The 18,568-nt window shown below is 48.9% G+C and overlaps 1 protein-coding gene across 1 annotated transcript in view; it reads left to right on the forward strand.

Moving 5' to 3' along the window:
- The first annotated feature begins 1,035 nt into the window (after window positions 1-1,035).
- The window catches only part of DDX54 (DEAD-box helicase 54), a 33,606-nt gene continuing 16,073 nt past the window's right edge, over window positions 1,036-18,568 (forward strand). Inside the window, exons 1-11 of the mRNA XM_063143900.1 lie at window positions 1,036-1,158; window positions 2,504-2,630; window positions 3,535-3,605; window positions 4,521-4,709; window positions 5,844-5,893; window positions 7,407-7,448; window positions 8,778-8,873; window positions 11,443-11,564; window positions 12,209-12,270; window positions 13,588-13,719; window positions 15,304-15,514. Coding sequence (XP_062999970.1) covers window positions 1,081-1,158; window positions 2,504-2,630; window positions 3,535-3,605; window positions 4,521-4,709; window positions 5,844-5,893; window positions 7,407-7,448; window positions 8,778-8,873; window positions 11,443-11,564; window positions 12,209-12,270; window positions 13,588-13,719; window positions 15,304-15,514 — 1,180 coding nt within the window. The 5' untranslated portion in view covers window positions 1,036-1,080. The remainder of the gene's footprint in view (window positions 1,159-2,503; window positions 2,631-3,534; window positions 3,606-4,520; window positions 4,710-5,843; window positions 5,894-7,406; window positions 7,449-8,777; window positions 8,874-11,442; window positions 11,565-12,208; window positions 12,271-13,587; window positions 13,720-15,303; window positions 15,515-18,568) is intronic.

Consider the following 18,568-nt stretch of genomic DNA (forward strand, 5'->3'; position numbering starts at 1 on the left):
TCACTCCCCTCTTACCACGCACATGGAGAATTCTAACGACTTGCAATTCAGAACCGGAAGTAAGTCAAAAACGTTGATGAGACTGAGACCCCTTGCGACCGGGGGGGGGAAAACCCGGATTGGGCGAAACCATTCTTGGGATGGGGGGGGGGGTGCTACGTCCCAAGAGGACCTCAGTTTAGAATTGATGGATAGATTGGCTCTACCTGGATGAGTTCCCCTAATTTACGAGGCTCTCTCACTTAGGCTGGAAGTGGGAGCTTTCCATAAAAGTGAAAGGAGACCCCATTCAAAGTTTTAGGGTGGGTGAGATTACCCACCGGCCAATTCCCCAGTCCCACACCATCAAAAACAGCCATAAAGGCTCCTGCTTTTGTTATCTCGAGTTTTAAGAATCTGATTTTTTAAAAAAGGTTTTTAATAAGAACATTTAGGGTGCAATCTTATGCATGTTTAGATACAGAAAAGTCAGCTGGGAGTTGTAAGCACACACACACACACACACCGGCCAAACATGCACAGGATTGCACCTTTAAAAGCGCAACGCTTCTGCATGCAGAGCAATGGAGCAAAAAGACTTCAGAATGCAACTGAAAAGTTAGAGTCGGGCTAGGAGGCGATCAGAGGGGACATTTACAGACATGGACTTAATTTATTGCTAATTGCAAAAACAACAACATAATAATAATTCTATTGCTGCAATCTAAGGGGAGTTTTGTTGGGCGGAGGTTGAAAAGGCAACCCACACCTTCTAGGCAACCCACACCTTCCAATGAAGCCCACAAAGTTGGCGCACGAATTGAACCCGGAAGCTCCGTCTGAAAGGACCAGGTTGTGTTGTTCTATATTTCTTTTCTCTATGGAGCCACCGACGTCCGAGCCGTGAGTAGCAGAGAAGCTAGCCATTCCGAGCGCAGTGGCTAAGAGGGAGGCGGGACTTAGGGAACGCCCCACCAATCCATGGCCAGCTCTAGCTGTGATCCAACCTAAGCCCCGCCCCTGGGCTGTCCCTTTCGTCGCACGTGGCTCTTCCCTTCCTGGAAGGGAGTCGCTTCTTTCGACCTCAAGCTTCTAGTCCCCATGGCTCCAGCCCAGGCTTCGGGCCGGAGGAGGAAGAGGCAGCGGCGGTGCAAGGATCGGGACCAGGACGAGCCACAGGTACTGGGAAGATCCCCAGGAGAAGAGAGACGGGTCCAGAAAGGCCCGGGAACATAGGAAGCTCCATGTAGCCCAGTATTGTCGACACTGACTGGCAGCAGCAGCTCTCCAGGTTTTCTGGCAGGAGTTTTTCCAGCCCTACCCGGGGAAGCCTGGGACCGTCTGTATGCATGCAAAGCGGGTGCTCTGTCACACTGGGCCATGGCCCCAATCCATGCCATGACAAGCTGGGGCTGATGGGATTCCAACTCCCATTGCCCCCAGGCGCCCATAGACTGTGATTAGGCATGATGGGGACTGTCGTCCAGCAATTGTTTGGATGACTACACAAATGGGGTCATCCCAAGAAGTAGATTGGTGGGAGATTGAGGACTGATCAAAGGAAGGACTTCTTCACCCAGCACAGAGTTAAACTCTGGAACTCACCACCACAAGATGCAGTGATGGCCGCCAATTTGTTAGGCTTTAAAAGGGGGTTGCATAAATTCCTATTAGCCCTGATGGTTATGTGCTACCTCCAGTAACTGAGACAGTAAGCCTATATAAGGCTTGACTTCTGCAATGCGCTCTACATAGGGCTACCATTGTACCTAGTTCGGAAACTTCAACTAGTTCAAAATATGGCAGCCAGGTTGGTCACCGGTACATCTAGGGGTGAGCATATTATCCCAACATTAAAATCACTCCACTGGCTACCAATTAGTTTCCGGGCAAAGTATAAAGTGTTGGTCATTACCTTTAAAGCCCTAAATAGTTTGAGTCCAGGTTACCTGCGGGATCGCCTTCTCCCATATAGTCCGCCCCGCACACTCAGGTCCTCTGGGGTGAACTTACTTCATTAAGCTAAAACTAGGCTGACATGAGTTTCCCAGAGGACCTTTTCTTCTGTCGCCCCCAGATTGTGGAACGGCCTGCCGGAGGAGATTCGTAATATTAACTCTCTGTGTGATTTTAAGGCAGCTTTAAAGACTAGCCTTTTCTGGCAGGCCTATCCAGATCAATGTTAAATCATGAATTTTTAAGATGTTCTAATGTTGTTCCTCGCCTCGATCCAAAGGGAGAGGCGGGTAAGAAATAAATATATTATTATTATATGCACCAGTTGCTGGGGAACATGGGTGGGAGGGTGCTGTTGCACTGTGTCCTGCTTTGTTGGTCCCTGGCCGACAGCTGCTTGGCCACTGTGTGAACAGATCGTCGGACTAGATGGACCCTTGGTCTGATCTAGCATCAGGGCTCTTCTGATGTTCTTAAGACACTGTCTTGGAAGCATGATGTGGGAGGATTCCACCGGTTGCTGCTTCATATTCTTCCTCCTCCTCTTTTTTTCTGGCCATGTTCAAAGAGCTACGAGATGCCTGTGTCCGCTTTCCCGGCGTCCGACTGTGCTTCCGATATCGAGCTGGATACCCAGGAAATGGTCCGCGCTCAGAACAAGAAGAAGAAGAAATCAGGCGGGTTTCAGTCCATGGGTGAGTGCTGGGGGGGAGGGCGTTCTTTGAATGGTTTTTGGTTGTTGATGTGCTTTGCTGGGAAGTGCTGGCTCCAGATTTTGGGGGGATGAGGGGTGCTTAGCAAAGTATTCTTTGTGGATTGGCTCTCTTAAAGTCCGTGCCGGAAGGCTTACCCTGTAGTCTAAGGGTGGGCCAAGTCCCTTCCGTGTTCCCCAACCGTATATTGTAGTGCAACAAAACACTTTTGGCTTTTGCTCTTTCCCCTCTCTTTCAAACTGTTCTAAGGTGCAGCGGAGGCCCTCTGGATGGCAGGTTTGTTTCCCCCACAATGCTCCAGGCTGATGCCAAATTCATGCTCCCGCGGGGAAAACAAAATGGCGGCCACCACAAAAACATGGCGGCCCGCTCTTGGTACCTCTTTTCTCTCCCCGCTACAACCACCTCATATACGTCCATGTTGTGGCCAAGTCCCCTGAGGCAGCAAAGCCTGAGGGTGGGCAGGACCCAGGGTGCCCCCGCTGGGGTAGGGTACTGCCACTCCCGGAAGTACCTGAGGATGCTACAGGCCTGATGCACGAGACGACGATGGCAAGGCCGTCCTCTTCCAAAAGCCTAGTAGTCAGGCAGGTTGTATCCCAATCTGCTGCACTCCAGATGTTTGGGGCTACAACTCCCATAAGCCCCTGCAGTCACGGCCAATGATGGGTGTTGTAGTCCACAACAGCTGAAGTGCCCCAGGTTGCCTACAGGATGCTTAGGAGGACCCCAGAGGGCAACCCTGCATTGTCAGGATTATTTTTTCATTTCTTTTCCTGACCAGGGGCTTAGATTTTCACAGTCGCTAAGCAGTAACGCTGCCCTGCAGCCCCCTGAAGTTGAACAGGAATGGCGGTGAACTTCTCTGAATTGCTTTCTCTTCCAGGTCTGAGCTACCCGGTGTTCAAAGGCGTTATGAAGAAAGGATACAAAATACCTACCCCTATTCAAAGGAAGGTAAGAACGCAGGAAGAGCCCGGCCGGATCAGTGCAAGATTTTGTCTAAGTCAACACTTTGCTTTTTATTTACACGTATGGAAGGGGTTTTCTTCTTGTATGCAAATTTTATTGAGATTATATCAATTTGATTCATTTGCTAACTGCCTAAAACAGGGGGTGCAGGACCGCTTTTAGCCCACGGGCTGAATCCCGTTCCCACTTGGCCATGGAAGCTCACACAGTGATTTTGGGTCAGTCACGGACTTTCAGCCCGTCCTACCTCGCAGGGTGGTTGTTGTGAGGATAAAATGGAGAGGAGGAGGAGTATGTATGTCGCCTTGGGTTCCTTGGAGGAAAAAGGCAGGATATAAATGCCATGAATAAATAAATAAATAATTAGAAATAAAATGATGAATAAATATGACAAATTAATAAATAAATTCAAATGTTCACTTGTTCTTTTGTTTGTTGCCGCTACTTCTGTATTGTCCCATAGTAGGAAACTTTCTTTGCCACCTTCTGGGGCAGGACATACTGTATTTCTTCGATTCTAAGACGCACTTTTTTCCCCATATAAACATCTCTAAAAACGGGGCACGTCTTAGAATCGCGGGTGCGTTTATAATTTCTTAGAATCAAAGCTTTTTTCCTGTTGATGGTACTGAAATTAGTGTGCGCCTTACAATCGATGGCGTCTTAGAATCGAAGAAATACGGTACTATAAGTCAAAGATGAGCAGAAGGTAGCTTTCTTTTGGACTTCAGCTCCCATCATTCCTGAGCGCTGGCCATTCTGGCAAGGGCTTCTGGGAGCTGAAGTCCAAACCACCTGCCTATCCCTGCCATAAGGAACTAGCCTTAATCATCGTTGAAAGCCATTATGGCCCGTGGCTACATTTTCTCCTCTTGATGTGCTGCTGGCTGCTTTTTGCAGACTATTCCGCTCATCCTGGACAGCAAAGATGTGGTCGCGATGGCGAGGACCGGAAGCGGGAAGACGGCCTGCTTCCTCATTCCCATGTTTGAGAAGCTGAAGGCGCACAGCGCCAAGACCGGAGCGCGGGCCCTCATCCTGTCGCCAACCCGGGAGCTTGCCTTGCAAACACTCAAGTTCACCAAGGAGGTATTTCAAAGTTATGGGGAGGGGGCGGCGAACTCTGGGATTGAAGAGTAACAGAAAGATCTTCCGTAGCGGGGTTCTACAAACATTCGTGCCAATTCTGAGGCTGTTGAGAGCCTGGGTTGATGTGCGAGTAACCAGTGGAACATCCTGGTACAAGATTTTGGCCCCATGGAGGCAAGCACCCTTAATTGAGAGAGCCAGTGTGGTGTAGTGGCTGGAGTGTCGGACTGGGAGTCAGGAGATCCGGGTTCTAGTCCCCACTCGGCCATGGAAACCCACTGGGTGACTTTGGGCCAGTCACAGACTCTTAGCCTAACCTACCTCACAGGGTTGTTGCGAGGATAAAAATAGGGGGGGATTATGTATGCAGCCTTAGGGTTCCCCCTGAGCAGGGGGTTGGACTTGATGGCCTTGTAGGCCCCTTCCAACTCTGCTATTCTATGATTCTATGAAAAAGGCAGGATGAAAATGCAATAAGCAAATAAATAACAATAAATAATTGTGAGCAGATAAACACTTCCTAAAGCGCAATTGCTGCAAAGTGTTTGTTAGGGGAGGGGGGACGGGGCAGTTTCCAGGGCGATGGGTCTACGGATGTCAGAGAAATATGCAGCCGAATTAGATAGTTTGGATTTATACGAATCCGACTTGTGGAGTCTGCAGCTGACCAGCTTTTCCTAAGTCGCACAGATTCCGTGGCCTTGTGGGCTGTTTTTTTGTTTTACTTTCTGGAATCTTACGCCAATTTTGTCATAGAAAAATACATAAAATTAAAAAAAAGAAAAACGGCTGAAAATGTGCATTTCCTCCCATAGATTAAAGCATGAAAATGCAGATGGGGGATGGGGGGCGGGGGAGGTTTGCGCATTTTCTAAGTGCGCATTTGCACACATTTGGGAAACTGGAATAAAATCCAATCCCATCAACGAGCAGAAGACAGAATGGAAGGCCCCTGACAATCCGCTCAACGCAGATGCGATGAATTTTACATTCCTAGCTGGGACAGAGCAGGAGGGATCTTAGTCTGAGGCTCTTGCCTCAGTTTTGCTTAGGAGGGAGACGGAGGTCATACAGGACTGGGTGCAAATTTTGATGGCGTGCTGGTGTTTAACTCTCCTTCGTCTTGTCTCCCAGCTTGGCCGATTCACAGGCTTGAAAACGGCCCTGATCCTTGGAGGAGACAAGTAAGTTTTCTGCCCTTCGGAGTTCTGAACGGTGCTCCAAACGTTGTGAGAACGCAAGTCCTTGGAGGCTTGTGGGAGTTGGAGTCCAACAGCCTCTGCAGTAACCTTCCCCCAACTGGGCCTCTTCCATATGTGTTGGGACCACAACTCCCATAATTCCCAGTGGGCAGGCAGGGAATTATGGGAGTTGTGCTCCCAACACATCAAGAATATAAGAAGAGGTCTGTAGATCCAACCAAACATCTGTCTGGTCTAGCTTCTAGTTTCCAAGAGCGTGCAGCCATATGTTCCCAGAAAACACACAGCTTCCTCGTCTAGCATTTGCCATTTGGAGGTACACTGCTGCTGCACACCGAAGCTCTATTCTTTTTTCGGTTGGTTTATTTAATACATGTGTATACCCCCATTTCAATAATTATATCTTTTTTTTTTTAATGAGAACTCCATGTGAAATAAACAAGATGTACATAATAAAATAGTGGAATTAAAACAACAGCAGCCAAAAAATAGCAAGATAAAAAGGCCTGAGAGAATACGTAGTCCTGCCTCCCCTCAAAAAAAATAAAAATATGGAGGCTACCAAATTGGGGAAGGCAATGGAGTAAAACCAACCATATAAACTTACTTGTAGGCTTCTGGTTCTGCACTGCAGGAAACCGAATGCTGGACTATTCAGGCTTTGGGCCAGATCCACCAGAATTCTTCCATTCCTGTGTTCTTAAAAGAGAGGGTGGCCATTGAAACCCCACAAGGCGTTTGCCCATCTCTTCCTTCTGCTCTGTCTCAAGCGTGCAGGACTTAAATAAAGAAGAGGGAGGGGGCCTTCTCGGTGGCTGCTCCGGTGCTCTGGAACTCTCTTCCCGGGGAAGCTAGGCTGGCTCCCTCCTTGATGGGCTTTCGGAAGCAGGCTAAAACTTTTTTGTTCCAGCAGGCCTTTGGAGAATAATCCGGCCCTCCATCTATGTTAATGTCTTATAATTTTGTTGTGTATTTTAAAAGTTTATGGTTTTGTTCCCCCCCCCCCCCCCATGTATTTTTTAAACTTTGTAAGGCCGCCTTGAGGCCCAGCATTGGGCAAAAGGCGGGATACAAATAAATATAATAATAATAATAATAATAATAATAATAATAATAATGCCACTTCCTGACTGCGATACTAGGTTTGGATCCAAGGTGCTCTTGCGCAACGCAGAAAGACCCTTTGGCCGGGCAACCTTGCCAGTTTCTCCTGATTTATCCACCCACCTGCTCCCGTGGCCCTCATCCCTTGACTCTCAGGAGTGGCTTTTCGTGGAGGGTTGGTACAGGGGGGCTGACGTGTGGGTCAGGAGCAAAGCAGGCCCATTGTGCAAGGAGAATCCTGCTTGCTATTTTCTAGATCGAGTGCCCCACATCCTCTGAAAAGCTTTGCATGGCCACAGAATCTGGGATTAAACATCGAAGGTGGGGGGGGGTGTTTACGAGTTGGGGTTTTTGTCTCCCATGAGACTTAGATTTCCCCTTCCTCTTCCAGGATGGAGGACCAGTTTGCGGCTCTACACGAAAACCCGGACATGTAAGTCTGACAGCGCAGGCCGGAGGAGCCCTTTTCCGCATCCCACCCGCACAACACATTCGCTATGATGGGACAAGGGAGAGGGCTTTCTCTGTGCTGACACCCCGACTCTGGAATGCCCTCCCCTTGGAGGCCCGACTGGCGCCAACGCTGATTTTATTCTGGCGCCAAGTGAAAACCTAGCTCTTTAACAAAGCCTTTAATAGTTAAATTCACCAAGTTTTCACATTGTTTTAACAGTTTTAATTGCTTTTACTGCTTTTAAATTATATACTGGTTTTAACTTGATACATGGTTTAGTTTGTTTTTAACTGTGTATATTTATTGTTTTATACTGTATGCTTTTATCTCTATAGATGAGATCTTAATGGTATCTTGAGATATCCTGAGATCTTAATGATCTAGGGTGGGATATAAATGTTTTCAATAATAATAATGAAGATGATGGTCTGGTGCTTGAGGCTGGGGAGGCGGGCTTTGAATGCAGGGAGTTTGGGGAGTGGGTGGGCTTTGAATGGGGATCGATCACTGGCTGTCAGGTCCGGTCCTGGTGAGCGGGTTCCCTTTGCAATCTGCCCCTGTTGAATACCTCCCTTTTGAGTCAAGCTCACAGCTGCTCCGTGTCAATTTTTAGGTTGAGTCCCTTGTCTTGTGGGGAGCTTTAGGCCCAGAGACCCAAATCCTGCCTTCCTGGTCTCCCATTCTGGCTCTCCAGTAGTCCACCACCCTGAAGTAGCACGGTTCAGTCTGCAGCTTGCGAGGGAGACTGGAGCAGGCAGGCACCATCGGGGCCTGCTTCACTTGGACCCCCACCCCCAACAGGGCTAACATCTTCACCTTGTGGGGAAGAAGGAGCTGTTGGTTTGCCCCTCCATTGGGAGATGAGAGGACGGAGCAGGGCCTTCCCACCAGCCTAAACAGTCTCCTTAATTTCTTTTTATTTTCTCCCTCTTCCCTCCCCATCCACTTTTCCTTGTGTGTCACGACTTTTTTTAGAATGTAAGCCTGAGGGTAGGGACTGTCTTCTTTATTGATACATTGTAAGCCGCTCCGAGAGCCTTTTGGCTGAGGTGCGGGATAAAAATACTCTACATAAATAAATAAATAAATAAATAAATAAATAAATAAATAAATAATAACCTTAATGAGGACTAGACCCTTGCGGCTCAACGTTTGGCTCTTGGGTTGCCCAACTTTGCTTAAAGTAGCCCAGATCCTCATAGGCAGGCAACTGAAGGACGCTCCATTTCCTTGCTGCGAGCAATTGCCGTGTCTGATCTGCACACACACACACACACACACACACACACCTTTGTTTTCTACCCCCAGAATCATTGCCACTCCTGGCCGGCTGATGCACGTGGCCGTGGAGATGAAGCTCAAGCTGCAAAGCATGGAATACGTGGTCTTCGACGAAGCAGACAGGTACACCCATTTGGACAGTGTATTGGTTTTTCAACAGCGATCTGGACAAATCACATCCATATTTGGGGGTTGGCGGAGACCTCAGAAGCACCCACGTTTACGTGGCTGTTTATTTTAGGGGCTTTGACTCTTGGTGTATCCTCTCCCCATGGAGAGAGGCGAGAAACTCTGTGCCAAAGTCATCCGAATTCCGTGCCGAGGTTGTGAGCCGGGTTCTGCAACCTGCGAATTGTGCAAAAGTAGCACGTCGACATGATTTCTCTCGTCCCGCGTACTTCTTCCTCTGTTTAAAAAAGAAAATTTTTCAAAACTGCATAACGTTTATGGATGTGCTAGTGATGGGATTGTTGCAACCTGGGCACACATAGCCCATCATTTGCATTGCTTTTTTAGCTAGATGGTCCCAAATTTATTACAGAGGAGGCCAGTCTTTCCGGCACAATATTCTTCTGGCTCCTGGGTTCAGTGCTGGCTCTGGGTTTTTGAGGGACCTCGGGCAAGGCGCCTCAATACCCCTGGTGAGGAAGTCCTTCTTCACACTGCGCATAATTAAATTATGGAATTCACTACCAAGAGATGTCGTGATGGCCACCAGCTTTGATGGCTTGAAAAGGAGGTTGGATAAATTCCTGGAGGAGAAGGCTATCCATGGCTACTAGCCCTGATGGCTATGTGCTACCTCCAGTATCCGAGGCAGTAAGCCTGTGTGCACCAGTTGCTGGGGAACATGGGTGGGAGGGTGCTGTTGCAGCCATGTCCTGCTTGTTGATCCCTGGTTGGCCACTGTGTGAACGGAGTGGTGGACTAGATGGACCCTTGGTCTGAGCCAGCATCAGGGCTCTTCTTGTGTTCTTATGTTCTTAAATGGATGATGATGATGATGTTGTTGATGAAGATGGCCTTCAAGAGGCAGCTGGACAGCCATCTGTCAAGTATGCTGTAGGGTGGATTCCTGCATTGAGCAGGGGGTTGGACTCGATGACCTTTTGTGCCCCTTCCAACTCTACTGTTCTATGATTCTGTGATTTGCAAACTGCACCGCTTGGGTTTGGGACTGAAGTCAGGGAAGGTCCGAATACGGGAGGAACAGAGGATAAGTTCAACTAGCCCCAGATGTGGTGACGCAGCTAGCTCAAAGCCGAAAGGACGGCTAGCGGCCGACGGTAGCTGGTGGTGAACGACGAATCCGATGTTCTAAAGACAGACTTGACCTTGGGGGAGCTAGGGGTGGCAACGGCCGACAGAAAGTTCTGGCATGGGCTGGTCCATGAAGTCACGAAGAGTCGGAAGCGACTGAACGAATAAACAACAAAGCTAAAACGTGGCTATGTGCTACCTCCAGTAGCAAAGGCAGTAAGCCTATGTACTCCGGTTGCTGGGGAACATGGGCGGGAGGGTGCTGTTGCACCATGTCCTGCTTTGTTGGTCCCTGGTCGCCAGCTGGTTGGTCATTGTGTGAACAGAGTGCTGGACTAGATGGAGCCTCGGTCTGATCCATCATCAGGGCTCTTCTGAGGTTCTTACCTTCTCGCTGCCACTGTCCCCAGCTGCCCTTGCCCCTCCTCCTCTTTACCGCCACTCTCTTGCTTGGCAGGCAGAGAGAGCCAATGAGCAAGGAGGCGGCAGCGTCTCCTGCTCCTCCTCCTCCTCCCCCCCCCCCCCCGCTGCTGTGGTCTGAGCCAGAGCACAAGGCCGGGGGGCAAGCAGGTTGCGATGGCGAAGAGAAGGAGCAATTGCCGGAGGCTGTTGCCAGTGGGCCCCTGCTGGGGTGTGGTCCCTTGGCAGGTGCCCGACCGGGACGCAGCCCTGCCTGGATTGGTACAACGGTGTCCACGGAATTGGTTATCCCTGTTTTTAGAGGGAAGTCTCAGCACCCGGTTTATTTTAATTTTCACTCCCTCTAGCCGCTTTCTCCAATCTGGTGCCGTCCATTATTATTATTATTATTATTATTTATTTATATAGCACCATCAATGTACATGGTGCTGTACAGAGTAAAACAGTAAATAGCAAGACTCTGCCGCATAGGCTTACAATCTAATAAAATCATAGTAAAACAATAAGGAGGGGAAGAGAATGCCAACAGGCACAGGGTAGGGTCAAACTAACAGTCTAAAGTCCGCACAACATCAGGTTTTAAAAGCTTTAGGAAAAAGAAAAGTTTTTAGTTGAGCTTTAAAAGCTGCGATTGAACTTGTAATTCTCAAATGTTCTGGAAGAGCGTTCCAGGCGTAAGGGGCAGCCGAAGAAAATGGACGGAGCCGAGCAAGGGAAGTAGAGACCCTTGGGCAGGCAAGAAGCATGGCATCAGAGGAGCGAAGAGCACGAGCAGGGCAATAGTGTGAGATGAGAGAGGAGAGATAGGAAGGAGCTAGACCGTGAAAAGCTTTGAAGGTTAACAGGAGAAGTCCAGATGTTTTGGATGGCAACTCCCAGTATTCCTGACCAATGGGTGATGGGAGTTGTAGTAACCTGGGTCGGAGAAGGCTGAGGCTGCTGCCCCTGGGGAAATGCAGTGTGTTCTCCTTTTCCTGCTTGCTCAATGTCATGGTCCGCTTTTCCCCGCCAGGCTCTTCGAGATGGGCTTTGCAGAGCACCTGAAAGAGATCATCTCCCGGCTGCCCGAGAACCGCCAGACAGTGCTCTTCTCTGCCACCCTGCCGAAACTTCTGGTGGAGTTTGCCCGAGCCGGTAAGGGTGTTGGGCACCTGGTCGGCGGTGTCAATGGGTTGGCCCTTTTGGGAGGGGCGGGGTGCGGGGTGGAAGTGTGTGTTGTGGTCATCTTCGAGCAGAACCTGATGGGATCTGAGCTGGCGTTGACTGGCCAAGAAAGAGATCTTGGGGTTGTGGGGGACAGCTCGATGAAAATGTCCACCCAGTGCGCAGTTGCTGTGAAAAAGGCAAAAGAAATTCGGAACGAAGCTGCCAAGTTCGTGCTGCCCTTATACAAATCTATGGTGCGGCCACACTTGGATTGCAGTGTGCAGCTCTGGTCGTAGCACAATTCCCACCCACCCCATAAGACTGAAATCCTTCCACTTTCTCATCCATCTTAGATTCTTCTCTCATTGGCGACACACTGACCCTGTTCAGATGACACTCTAAGCCACGGTGGTTAAGCGTTTTGAACTAAACATTGTGGCTTATTGCGTCGTGTGAACCATGGTTTAGTGTGTCGTGGGAACCCTTCCTAACCCTGGTGGCTACATAACCACGGTTTAAACACGCTCACTACCCACAAAAAGGTTATCGGCCTAGCCATGGGTTAGCATGTCTTCTGAACAGGCCCATACGCTCATGCTTTTTTATTCCCCCCCCCTCTCCCCACTGCTCAGGTCTTTCAGAGCCGGTGTTGATCCGCCTGGATGTGGAGTCAAAGCTCAGTGAGCAACTCAAGGTGGGGGAAGCCGTGAAGTCCTTGAAACGCTGATTCAGGGTGGAGATGGTGTTAGTGCGTTGGAATCCACTGAGTTTTGGGGGCGGGTGGGTCGCTCTTGGTTCTCCCATGATGTTTTTAGATTCCAACTCGCTTCAGGAAGGGAGGAAACAGGAAAGTCCTTATCACCTTTCCCTATCACTGGAGGATGGCTTGATTTGATTTATTACATTTATATACCGCCCCCCCTCCCCTAGCCGAAGCTCTCTGGGCGGTTTACAAAAGGTGAAAACAGTGAACATTAAAAAGTATACAAAATTTAAAACCATCAAAAACATAAAAACAGTATAAAAACAGTATCCATTTTAAAACAACAGTTCCAGGGTCCATTAAAAACAAACTTAGCGTTGTTAAATGCTGTTAAAATGCCTGGGAGAAGAGAAAAGTCTTGACCTGGCGCCGAAAAGATAACAATGTTGGCGCCAGGCGAGCCTCATCGGGGAGATCATTCCATAATTGGGGGGCCACCACTGAAAAGGCCCTTGGAACCCTTCTATGGCCAGTGAGGGCCAAATCTGTGGCCAGTTGTTGCAAAAAATAGCTCGTTCCCTGGTGTACCAAGTCCAATTCAGCACACAAGGAGGAGAAGAGATGAAGTATGGGTCAAACAATGTTTATTCTACAGAATAAAGAGCCACAAGAGCTAATTTATTTTATTTCTTTATTTATCATATTTATACCCCGCTCCTCAGCCAAAAAAGGCTCTCGGAGCGGCTTACACTTAGCAAAAAAGACAGTCTCTGCCCTCAGGCTTACTATCTAATAAAGACATGACACACAAGGAACAGGAGTCCAGGAGGGAAGAGGTAAAGAGAGAGAGTCCAACTGGAGCAGGCCATGATGTTCCTTCTTAATTGCTGCAAAGCATGTGCCTACCTCGCAAGGGAGGTGGCTAGGTATTTTTACACTATCTTCCCTGGTGCCGCATACGTACGCAGTATTTAACAGGAAATTTCTAGCTGAAAAGAAAATACATGGAAATACATTTTCTCGGCAAGCATCTACAGTACTCGCTGTTCCCTGGAGAACATTCACTTGATTTTGGTTATCTTAAGAATGGCTTCTCTTAGACATTTTGCAACATTTCCTTAGCTACTCATAGCAACTACTGTTGGTTACTCTGGTTCAGAGCTGGGCTCTTTTCCAACACAGTGAGGGCGTGATCTGTGGCCAGTGAGGGCGCAGCCCTCTGCTATGCTGCCTGGGGAACGCTGGGAAATGTAGGACTTTTTTTCCTGCCTAAACATGCGCCCCAAATAAACGTCTCGCCTTCCCCAGCTGTCCTTCTACCATGCGCGTGCCGACGACAAGCCGGCCCTGCTGCTGTACCTGCTGAGGACTGTGGTAAGACCTCAGGACCAAACAATCGTCTTTGTCTCCACCAAGCACCACACGGAATATCTGAGAGAGGTACGTGGGGGTGCGTTCCTCGGGGGGGGGGGGCAAGGAAGGACAAGGGTGTGTTGCCGCTTTTGCCTCCCTCCCGGGTCATCAGTGCACTTCATAGAATCATATAATAGCAGAGTTGGAAGGGGCCTACAAGGCCATCGAGTCCAACCCCCCTGCTCAATTCTACCACTCCAAATTCCTCTTCCAGTCCCATTTTTCATAAAGCTCCTTCGACTAAATCCCTCGGTGCCCACCCTCTGTTCTTAAGGCAGGGGTGCACAATTCCCGGAGTTCTGGGGACCATTGTCGCCCCTCCACCGGATCTGCCTTGCCCCCCTGCAGACAACTGTAGATTAAAAACCACGACTACAAGAATTAAAATAAATCTCTGGTTTGCCGCTCCATTGCACTCAGTAGTGCAAAACCCGTTAGATTTAGCTTCTCTGCCAGCTCAATTTGACCCTGTTAGCTCTTTGTCACCATTGCGGAACTTTGAACTGGACAACTTTCGCTTGCGACCAAGCTGAATTTGACCCTCTTAGCGCTCTGTCGTTGTGATGAAGGATCGCTTTGTTAGTTTGAATAAATAAGTAAATTCAGGGGGGCAGCAGGGGCCACATTTGTGGGGCCCGGCCCTGTTAAGGGGGGCTTGCACAGGATTGGAGGGGCATGCTTCCCAAATGATTTTTCCCTCTTTGTGTCACCACGATGGCTAGAAACTTACACACTATTTTTTTAAAAAAAGGAAGGAAAATGCGTATGTGTGTGTGGAGGGGGAGGGTAAGTAAAAACGTTGTTCAATCAATGGGCCCGTTCAGAAGACACCTTAAACCATGGCTTTCACCACGGTGGTTAAGCCAGAAAGCCAGGCCGGGTTGAGAAGACACCTTAAACCATGGCTTTAACCACAGTGGTTAAGCCGGAAAGCCAGGCCGGGTTGAGAAGACACCTTAAACCATGGCTTTAACCACGGTGGTTAAGCCAGAAAGCCAGGCCGGTTTGAGAAGACACCTTAAACCATGGCTTTCACCACGGTGGTTAAGCCTGTAAGCCAGGCCGGGTTGAGAAGACACCTTAAACCACGGCTTTCACCATGGTGGTTAAGCCAGAAAGCCAGGCCGGGTTGAGAAGACACCTTAAACCATGGCTTTAACCACAGCAAATAAGGCTTTTTGCTATATTCATCATGGTTAAAGCCATGGTTTAAGGTGTCTTCTGAACACGGCCCGGCTTTCTGGCTTAACCACCGTGGTGAAAGCCATGGTTTAAGGTGTCTTCTGAATGAGGTCAATGGCTACTAGTCCTGATACCTCTGTGCTACCTCTAGTAGTGGAGGCAGTATGCCTAGTTACACCAGCTGCTGGGGAACATGGGCGGGAGGGTACTGTTGCACCATGTCCTGCTTTGTTGGTCCCTGGCCGACGGCTGGTTGGCCACGGTGTGAACAGAGTGCTGGCCTAGATGGACCCTTGGTCTGATCCAGCAGGGCTCTCCTGATGTTCTTTCGTGCTGTGCCTTATGGAGGTTTGGGGAATGTTGAGCCGTGCGTCACTTTCTCTTGGCTTGCTGAAGTCCATCCCGCCTCCTTTCTCGCTGCTTCTGCAGCTGCTGACGGCACAGGGCGTGAACTGCACGCACGTCTACAGCTCTCTGGACCAGACGGCTCGCAAGATCAACGTCGGCAAGTTCATCCACGGCAAGTGCTCGGTGCTGATCGTCACCGACTTGGCGGCCCGTGGAATCGACATCCCCCTGCTGGACAACGTGATCAACTACAGCTTCCCGGCCAAACCCAAGCTCTTCCTGCACCGCGTGGGTGAGTTCTTGAGGTCTGGCACCTTGCGCGGCTTAACTTGCAAAGCTGACTTGTGACACCCAGTTCATCTAACCCAGCGTTGTCTGCTCTGAATCTAAGGCAGGGATGGCGAACTGTCAAGTGCTAAGCCTCTGGTCTTCTTTGTAGTTACGCATTGAAGACGATCTCTTAGTAAATCCCTTTTATTATGCAAGCCAGCGCCAAGTCAGAAGCAGTTCAGGTGTACTTTAATTATTTATTTCCAATATTTGTATATTGCTCCACATCCAAAGATTTTGGGGCGTTGAACGGCAGAATAAAAACAACCATGTTAAAATAATTAATATTTTTTGAAAAAGAAACAAACGGTTCTGATAAAACAAGAGTTCTGATAAGTCTGTGGCTGATCACTCAAGGAAAGCTTCCTGAAATAACAATGTTCTCAGGAGGCGCCGGAAGCAGCACAACGTTGGCGCCTGCCTGACATCCAAAGGCAGGGAATCCCATTGGAAGGGGGCCACCACATTGGAGGCTCTTCTCCTGGTGGACTCCAATTGGACCATTGGTCCATGGGGAACCACCAGGAGCAGGCCCTCTGATGACCTCAGTGACCGGGCAGGTTGATAGAGGAGAAGGCGCCCACTCAGGTATCCTGGTCCCCAGTTGTCTAGGTTATAGTCATAATCCTCATACCACAACACAGAGCTACCGTATTTCTTCGATTCTAAGATGCACCTTTTTCCGTAAATAAACCTCTCTAATCTATTAAGTGGTCTCGGAGTGCAGCCACTAGAGAGTGGACAGGGGTTACACGCATTGGGTAGACCCTTGTGGGGCACGGGGAGAGCCCCTTCAAGACACCAAGACAGAGCATAGCATTTGCCTAACTAAAGCTGAGAGTGTCCTTAGCTTGCAGTCCAAAGAATGGAAAGTAAAGCCCCCTGACTATAAGCCTTTTTCAATTGCAATTACTCAGCCAAGCTTTGCACAAAGAGCACCAGTAACTTTCAGAGTAATTGCTTTAGTTTTCTTTATTCTAGCCAGCCATGCAAGTATGTTTAAAGAATTGGTTATTCTTTAACCATGCATTGGTTATTTCTCGGTTGGACTACTGCAACCTTCTTCTCACTGGCCTTCCTTCTTCTCACACCACTCCATTGGTTTCTGTTCACCACTCTGCTGCTAAGATCATCTTCTTGGCTCGCCGCTCTGACCATGTTACTCCACTTCTGAAATCTCTTCATTGGCTTCCAATTCACTTCAGAATCCAATATAAACTTCTCCTGTTGACCTACAAAGCTTTTCACTGTCTAGCTCCTGCCTATCTCTCCTCTCTCATCTCACACTATTGCCCCGCTTGTGCTCTTCGCTCCTCTGATGCCATGTTTCTCACCTGCCCAAGGGTCTCTCCTTCCCTTGCTCGGCTTCGTCCATTCTCTTCGGCTGCCCCTTACGCCTGGAACGCTCTTCCAGAACATTTGAGAACTGCAAGTTCAATCGCAGCTTTTAAAGCTCAGCTAAAAACTTTTCTTTTTCCTAAAGCTTTTAAAACTTGATTTTGTTCTGACTTTTATACTGCCTGTTTGGTGCATTCTCTTCCCCGCCTTATTGTTTTATTATGACTTTATTAGAATGTAAGCCTATGCGGCAGGGTCCTGCTATTTATTGTTTTACTCTGTACAGCACCATGTACATTGATGGTGCTATATAAATAAATAATAATAATAATAATAAACCGCTCTAAAAATGGAGTGCGTCTTAGAATCGAAGCAATACGGTAAGAGGAAAAGAGGAAGCTCCTGCAGCAGCCTCGAGCCATGCGAGCGAGGAGGAGCTGGTTGGGTAAGCACCTGGTTTTTTGTTAGGCAAATTTATTCGTAAGTCCCATCGATTTCCATGGGACTTACTCGCGTGTCGTCGTCCCCTGGTGCACATACAAGTAAAGAGCGGGACTGGAGAGTTAAGCGTTTTAGCTCCTTAATTGCGTCTTCTCCTCTCTCTCCCCGCCCGAAAATATTGTTTACTCTTTGTTTCAACGCCCCCCCCCTTCTTCCCACGCAAACGGCGGTTTCTTCTCTCACAGAGGGAAAAAAGAAAAGGACACAACCATTAGAAGAAAGCGCGGGGGGGGGGGAGGAGGTTGGCTGGGCGGCGAGGGAAGTATTTCTTCGATTCTAAGATGCCCTTTTTTCCCAAATAAACATCTCTAAAAATGGGGTGCGTCTTAGAATCAATGGCGTCTTAGAATCGAAGAAATACGGTAAGTTCTTCAGTCAGCTTTGCATGATCTTAGACTTCAGGAAGTGACTTGGGATGAATACACCGTGATAGGAAGCTGCAAGGAAAACTGGCGACCGCTGACCATAAAAAACCTGAGTAGCTTTTCTAGCCCCTCCATCAGGGAGGGTCTCCCCCAGAGACCTCTTGAGACGCCCACTTTTTAGAACGCCTCACGTCTTTCTCCTCCCTCCTCACCTGACGTCTGGTTCTTGGGTCTGCCACATTCCACTCCTCTACCACCATTGGATCTTGCCTTCCCATGGATGGAGAGGGCTCCGCCGGCATCAGGAAAGGCTCTTCTCTGCCACCGTTCACCTCCTTTATCTGTCATGTCTAACCCTACTGCCCCTGTTTCGGGAGAAGGCGTTTCAAGTAATCAGAATCAGATTCAGAACTAGAAGATGCAGCGCCAGACACCAGCCAGCCTGGACCAGTGCAGGAGGAAGCTCTCACAGGCGATTCCCCAGCTGGGAGTCAGCCCCCTCCAGAGCTTATCTCCTCAAGGCCAAATCCTACACACTCAGTGGGGAGTGAGTGTGTTTCCGGGGGTGAGCGTTCCGAGACACTAACTGATGCTAGGATCCGCCGAAAGCTGAAATGCACGTTGCGTAAAGAAGCCGTGAGAAAGCCGGAGAGATTATGCCAGAACCTACCACCGCACCAGGCACTTTGAAGTTACGGGCATTTGAGAAGTAACTTCTTTCTCTTCTTGAACGTACAATTGTCTTGCTTAGTTTGCATAGTTTTGCCTAGGGGGATGCCTTATGGAGAAGAGACATTTGTTGCGTAATAAAA

This window comes from Elgaria multicarinata, chromosome 18 (genome assembly GCF_023053635.1).
Source record: "Elgaria multicarinata webbii isolate HBS135686 ecotype San Diego chromosome 18, rElgMul1.1.pri, whole genome shotgun sequence".
Taxonomy (NCBI): domain Eukaryota; kingdom Metazoa; phylum Chordata; class Lepidosauria; order Squamata; family Anguidae; genus Elgaria; species Elgaria multicarinata.